The 7910-nt window shown below is 40.1% G+C and overlaps 1 protein-coding gene across 1 annotated transcript in view; it reads left to right on the forward strand.

Annotated features, from left to right (window-relative positions):
- Positions 1-6044: 6044 nt before the first annotated feature.
- itga1 (integrin, alpha 1) overlaps positions 6045-7910 on the forward strand; it is a 49328-nt gene continuing 47462 nt past the window's right edge. The window contains exon 1 of the mRNA XM_035667607.1: positions 6045-6332. Within this exon, the coding sequence (XP_035523500.1) occupies positions 6284-6332 (49 nt within the window). The 5' untranslated portion in view covers positions 6045-6283. The remainder of the gene's footprint in view (positions 6333-7910) is intronic.

The following is a 7910-nucleotide window of genomic DNA, read 5'->3' on the forward strand; positions in this document are numbered from 1 at the left end:
CCATTTCTGCCAATAGATCCTGCATGCAAAAAATAATAAGTGATGTTATTCCATTATGTGACATAAGGGCTCAAATATGCAAACACATGTTAGGAAATTTCAGTGTTATGCATGACTTTACTGAGCACAGAAGAAGGATTCGTCACTGTTGTAATAGAGGGCAGAGGTGCCCAGTGTGTCTGTGGGAGACAGAGCTAGTGGCCCGGCTGTAAACGACACTCTGACTCAGTGTTGACAGAGTCAAAGGGTCAAGACCCTGCGCTAGCCCTCTTTAGGGTGAAATTAAGCTCCAGGTCCTGTCAGCAACACAGAGAGGGGTGATAGGCCCCAGAGAGGAGGAGACGGATGAGCCCTCTAATTGCTGTCCACATGTGTCAGATTGTTGTTTTCGCCTGCCCAGGGGGGACTGGAGGACGACTTTGAAGATAGTGCGCTAATTTCTACTCACAGGCTCTCATGCAGGCATCAGAGTCTGAATTGGTAATTAAGAAGAAAGCTATAGCTTGATTTTTGAGCATTTTCTAGACATGCCTTCCTCTAACTTCCTTGACTTTACATTTCATGAAGGATCTAAATGTCTTTATAGTTTTAGATGTGGGTAAATAATGGGTACAAAAAGTCCAAAACATTGTGGCCCTTCAGTGGAAAGTCTGTTTTTCAAGTAATGAAGAGTTTAAGGATAGTGTCCCATGCCATAATGGTTAGGGTTAGACAAGGCTACATCTAATATCCAGGAAATAAAGCACAAAACATCTTATCACATTGATTTCCATCTGCTTTTTATTATGAGAAATTTCCTGTTTGTCGATAAACAAACATTTGTTAAAGTCACAGCATTAGTATAGAAGAATAAATAAAGGAAAGGATAGTGAACATAGAGTGTGTGGACCAACTAAACTCAAGATATTTCCATTTGCTCTCCTTGCTCTGGTTAATGTTAGTTAGAGTTCAAAACATAGTCAAAAGCTGTTCTCATCAAAGAGGAATCAGCGAGGATGGATCTGCTTTCTTTCACACTGATCTGGCAGAGGACTTTTTCCCTCCCCGGTGATATTTCTAAGTGACGCTTGCGAGCAACCACCCGTGCCGCTAGCACCAGCTGGACTCCGCAGTCATGCAGCATAACCATGATAAACTAGTCTTATCTTACACAATTATTGCCTACACTGTTATTTGGAGATTAAAAAACAGAAGCGAAGTCACAATAAGTCATACAGGACAGGAATATACAGCTACCATGTCCTTATATGGCAACAGCTGCTGCCAACCACAGAGACAAACTTAGATAGCAGAAATGGCTGCTGTAATGATGAGAAATAAATGATTATTTTATGACTCATCATTGATGATTATAAACTGTCACCAAACAACACTCTTGAAGATGTGGGAAGGTTCTTTAATAGGGCACATATTTCACTCACTAAAGTCAGTTTACCAGTTAAAGGAACCCTTTTAAAACAGTTGGAGCTGTCAAGTCCGAGAAAATAACTCCTGAGCTTAGTTATCAATGGTATTTCAGCTTGACAATTTATAACAGAAAACCTGTGTGACAAACAGGCCTTCTGGAGAGTTAAATACATGAATGTTTACCAGTCAGGAAGGATCTAATGACTTGATATTGATCAAATTATGTACTGCAAGTCAAGTTATCTTGCTTTAGGGTGCTTTCACTCGGAGGCAGCAGAACAACCAAGCATAAAAAACCCTTTTTAAAGTTATTAGTACAAACGTTAGTAAGCAGCTGCCTTTTTACACCTCCACCAGACTTAAAGCATCATTAACATACATTTCAACTCATTCATGTTCAGTGTCCAGTGTTCACTCTCTTTTTTGCTCTGCTTTTGGTCTCCGCCAACTCCTGAGAATAATATCTGGCTCTGTAGCTGCTAAATGCTTCACTATGTTTACCATTTATAGTCGCTAACTGCGTCTGTCTGCTGTTTGGTGCTGGGCAGGTGATGTACAGTGGGACACCAGGTTGATGAGAGCAGTGAGACTGAATCAAAACAGTAAAGTTGCATGTTGTAAAAAACGAAGTGACCATTATAATGTCAGTCCCTCCATGATTTTCTGGGCTTTTTTTTAGGGATTGTTGGGGCCTAAAATGCCTGATTTCATAGCAGCTTTTCAAAAAAATTGCTATGCATGTTACGATGTTTTCAGGCATTTCTTTGCAATGTAATTGCAGGAGAAAGTAAAGTTTTATGTATATTTTTTTGTATAACTTGTTAAAAATCAAAGGCAGTGAAAATATAATGAAAATATAATGGTGGTTTTGGTGATGAACGTTTTGCACGAGGGACTGCTGTGGTGAAACTCAATTGGTCATAAATGTGAAAAAGTTGCTGTAATTGGATTGTGCAGAATCCAGAGAGATTGGTTGAATTTGCCTTAATTGTTGCGACTGCAACATTGCAGCTTCGTGGAGGGGCTGATTGGTTAAATATAGTCTCAAATTTCCAGGTATCAATTGAGAATTTGACGCAATAACAGAGAATACCATACATAGCATGTGTTTACTGTGAGCTGTCATCTACCTTTATACACATGCACTCTCTTGTATACATTACAGATTCCTCAGATGCTCACTGTAAATAGCTTACACTGGAGGGGGAAGGTTGTTATTGGGCAAAGAGGGTCTACCACTTGGCTTTAACATGATCTAATGATTGTCTCGTTCTGCAAATAAATATTGTCTGTCAGACTGTATGAATCAAGATAATTTCCTTCACTTAAAGGGATTTACTGGGCCTGGGATACACAGTTTGTCTTCATTACCTCTGTGCCTATAAAGCAGCTCAGAAAAGCTACAATGATTGGAGAATATGAATGTTTTTATGTATTGTGTTCAGAGAAAGTATTCGTGAAATTGACTTAAGATGCCTTTTATTCATTAGGGACCCTGAGAGCCTTGTATCTTGTACGCTCTTAATGCTCTCTTCCTGTCTGCATGTATACAGATATTTAAAGGGGGGGGAGAGAAGAAAAACACATTAGAATAGACTGACGTGGTTAATAGAGGAATATAGTATGTCAGAATGAAAGACAGGGAGGGCAAAGGAAGGGGAGGAAACAGTATAGAGGTCAAAAATGAAAACATGGGGTGCCATTTTTACACTCTCTATGCATTGTTACCATGGGGAAAGAGCACATGAGTGGGCTGAAGTGTGTAAGAGGATGAGGAAAGGGGGAGATGGGTGGGGATGGGTATGTTGTATAGTGAGGAAATACATGGAAACTAATCAGAGTGTTCCTGAATCTCAGTCAGATATCTGCAGGGCTGAAGACAGGAAAGACTCCAGTAAACGGTCTAATTCTGTGGGAGTTCCTGAGATCCTGTCTGATACAGATGTGACTCTTTGTGTACATTCAAAGTGTGCATGTGTTGTTGTTGGCATACGTGTAACCTCACATTTTTCTTAGGCTATATAATGTGTGCCTGTGAGTTCATAATAAGGAAGGCTACAACAGGATATACTGTATGTATAGTAAATAATTCATTCTACATCTTTATGTTTGTAGTTCTTTGTATATAGACATTCATAATATTTACACACAGATATGGAGAAGGATAACTGTACCTCTCCTGCTCAGTGATTGAGGAAATGGATACATGCATGCAGGTGTGGATGTGACAAAGACACGTTGTCTTGTGGGTTGGATAGTCTGACTTTGCACGGAACCATAATGAAAGAAAATTGCAAAGTAAAGGCCAAAGAAATATAAAATTAGGCTGAAAGTAAATTAAAAGAAAGAAAAAGTGATTGCTATGGTGTTACAGCAGATGTTTACATCAGTGGGTTTCTAGATGATTAACTGTGGCTGAAAGGGAGTTTCATGGCAAAAAGAAAATGTCAGCATACTGTTCTTTTTGTTCTCTTTTTATGAGACTGTCCTCCCAAGAAGAACGACAGAAACAGCCGATACAACAAGTCTCCCCAAACAACATACGCTTACGTTGGAGTGACAAAGCCCTCTAGTGGATTAAATTAGGTTTCATTGTTATAGAGCAACAATGGAAGGATGGAAAAGTCAGCAAAACATCAAACTTTAACACAGGACACTGCTTTTTGTTTACTGACTCAACTTTTTTAAAGCATGACCACGATTGTTCCATAACCGTAACACGCGTTTATTAACCACGAAGCAGAAGCTCCCGAAATGAAATAGTAACTTTAACGCAAAGCATCATCTTTTCCTAAACGTAACCAAAGCCTAACCAAACCTTCACAATAAAAATGTCACATCATACATTTATTTTTCAGTATTTTTGAAAGAGTTAAGAGTTAAGTTCTTTTTGAAATGGTCGACTATTGATTGGTTGTTAGGGTTTCAGTATGTGCGAGGTAAATACTGGTGGATGCTAGGTGGTTACGATGTGGTTTCTTAGTTTCCTAGCTGTGTTTCCTTCTAGCAGCTTTGATCTGCCATAAACCTGCCATAAGAGTTTTTGCACTACTTCTTACACCAAACTAGTGCACAATTGCTAAACTACAGATAATTTTATAGGTCTATTACAGGATGATGAAAAGGAAAATACTGTCTAGGGAATCACTTTGAGTGAACCTCCTTTCTCCGGGTAGGTGAGGCAGTGTTTCGTGCATTATAGTGTAACGTTGCACTAGTTGGTTGTAATAAGGGAGCTCCCCCACCCTTCCTCTAATAATCCTCTGATAATCTCACTGGGATTTTTGTGAGTCCTCTCCAGCTGTGGGTCCCTGTAATTGGCTCAACTTTTCAGACTATTTGTAACCCTGCACTTTTTTTTATAATAATATAAGTCACCAGGGTTCTGAATAGTTTGTTCATTCCAGTACAGGAACTGAGCTACTGGCCAAAGACTAGCAGCTGAACAAATGCATCACTCGCATTTCTTTAATCCTAAAAATCTGATTTTGATATTTGTTTTGGTGTCAGGTAAAGAAGCCAGTGATTGAATTAACAATAGCATTTTAGAATGTATGGGTTTGTTGCAACTGTGGCAAATCACCACTGAAATCAGCTTTTTATTGTTCTGACATCTTACAACAGCTGCAAGATGCTTGAACAATCATGAGAAAAAGTCAGATCAGATAATGCTATTATATGCTGTATTTGGTTAAAACGTCAAATGGAAATGGAAATTATTGTAAAACATCTTAGTCTGGCTTATTGATGACTTCTTGAATAAGCTCAAAAATCATTATAGGTGAGTATAACACATTGTAATGTACATCTTCATGTAAATCAACATTATAAAAGAGTTGTGAATGAAATACTGTGCAATAAACTATTTTGATTAGGTTATTTAACTGATGTCTTTCAGGTGCTACTAACACGTGTACAATTTCAAACTTCTTTTTATTACAGTACAGGGGCCCCAACTTTCAACACAAAACCACAGCTGGTAAATGAGTGTGGGGCCCTGGGAAATTACTTACTTACAAGGGGAAAGTTGAGTGCCAAAGAGGCATGACAGCAATTTACTAAATCTTATCAAAGAGCAAAACCAACAATGCTGACATTTGCCTTGAAAATCTGCTTCGTTTCACCCCCCCCCCCCCCCCAGTTTGTTCACACCCTCTAGCACTCTCCTCGAGTTTGAATTGTATTCAATTTAAATTGTTAGGATTACAAATGTGTGTTTATTATTATAGGAAAACCTTTTTTCTTCCACATAACAAATGACAAAATATCAGTTTCACACACTGAATAACTTGGCAGGATGTGATGCACTTTTACCCAATAATATTATCTGACACAGTTATGATGCCATTATAATGCGCCTATAATGCTATTACATATAGTTTACACTGGGTTATTAAGAACAATTGAAGCGAGGGATCATCTGTCACAGACTGAATCCTTTATGTTAAAATTAGACCATTCTGGTCTAATTGTTTAATGTCTGACAGTTGTGTTCCCGTCTCCAGACACCACTGCTGTTATTTGACTGCTAAGATTTTCCCATGGCAGACCAAACCCCGCAGACGTAATATGTGTGTGTGCAGGAGTGAACTCCTTACAATGCTTTCCTCCTCCTCCTCCTCACTGTTTCTGTATGTCCCAGCAGAGCCGACACGCAATGGAACAGAGCTCATCCCGAGTGGTGGAGTTAGTTTGAAGCGGGACCTCTCATACAGTTAAACTCTGGATGCTGCAGCACAGGAAATGCCTTGTGGGCTCTTGTTAGACATTTAGCGATTTTATTTCTCTAGGGGGAATCTCTGTTTATCTCAGCACCGAGCGCGAAAGGGGGAAAAGGGTCCTTGGAATAAAACTGAAGCCAAACAACATCTACAGGATGCTCGGGATCATTGAACATTTAACTTTCACAACAGTGGCAGTTGTTGGTGAGTAACAACTTGTAAGAAATTGCGCATTTTAGTGAGCTGAGATAACGAGCGACTTTTCTGCCGCGTCAAGCTCTCCAGCGCATCTTTTTGCGCACACGCTGACTGGACAGCAGCTTAGATCATCGCAGTCTGCATAATTGACGACTGAGCGACTAAAAGCATCCATTAAGTGTGTCACTCACGTTGCCTGCACGCCTATTAAAAGGTGGTGGCACCACAGTGTCCTCGTAAACTGCCCCTAAATACTTTCCGTCCGTATTGCCCAGATGTTATTTATTCTGACTGAGGGAAACCGCAGAGCACTTAATTGTTTCTACGTGCACAGCTTGGTCTTAGAAGCATGGGATTGCCTCATGTAATAGAAACATTACAGTCAGTCAAATTACTGTATGCTGCTCTAATTGAACGTTGCGCATGACAGTGTTTAAACGCGCCAGTGTCAAAATATAGGTTTTGTTGCTTTTGAGCAAACATTTCTGCAGTGTCATGCAATCTATTCATGTTTTTTGCTGAATCTGATGTGTGATATTTTGCAAAGCATACATCAGTGTGAAAACAAAACCCCTGAATGAAACTTTGGATGAATAAGGAGTGGGGGATTTTCATAGCAAAGCATTAGTGATAATTAGATTTTAATTTTAAGAAGGTAAAAAAGTGAAATGAATATTGTCTTAACTCCAGCCTTAAGAGCCAGTGAGGGCGATGTATTTGTAATGATATCAGTGTTGGTATTATGGAGTCCCATTGGTGAAGCTGTGCTCTCAGGTTCAGCTCCAGAGCACCAGAAGTGAATTAACTTCTAGGTCATGTCCAAATGGTTCAAACATGATGGAAAGTACCGGCAAAGTTGAGTGAACCGCCCCTCTAAGTTTGAAGGAGAGAAAAAAAGAAGAACAAGAACAAGAAGAAGAAGAAGGAGAAGAAAGAGAGCAAAGGAAACAGTGAATGTCTGTCTTTAATTCTCAGATTCCTGCGCTTACATGTGATACTGGCTTGTGATGGTCATTAAAGAATTGAGTTAGAAATGGAGATAAATATGTGTGTGTGTGTGTGTGTGTGTGTGGGAAGGGGACTCGCAGAAGCTCCACAAAGCAATCATCAAGAAGTCCGGTTTTACTTACTTGATCCAGTCCCCCCCCCAACACACACACAACACACACACACACACACACACACACAACACACTTACCCCTCCAAATTGAATTGGCTTGCAGGTCATGAACACAATGATTTCTGGCTCTGTTTTGTTGTGAACCACAACAACACACACACACACACACACACCACCACACACACACCACACACGACACACACACACACACACATAGCTTGTAGAAAGTAGTGGGCGTCCATGTGGCTACACACACACATATTCATCCTAAATACAAACAGACTCCCCTCCTCCCCTCTTTTTCTTAGAGAAGAGAGGGAGCGGTAGTTAGGGAGAACCGCGCACAAGTGGTTTGGATCCTTGGCCAAATGGACCAGCGGATGCTTGTTTTGGAAACTTTCAGTTCAGAAAGCCACTTTTTTTTGGGCAGGGCCTGTGAAGTGCTGCTGAGCCCTCTTTAAGCG

Source organism: Morone saxatilis, unplaced genomic scaffold (genome assembly GCF_004916995.1).
Source record: "Morone saxatilis isolate NCDOM2014 unplaced genomic scaffold, NCSU_SB_2.0 Contig21, whole genome shotgun sequence".
Classification (NCBI taxonomy): Eukaryota; Metazoa; Chordata; class Actinopteri; family Moronidae; genus Morone; species Morone saxatilis.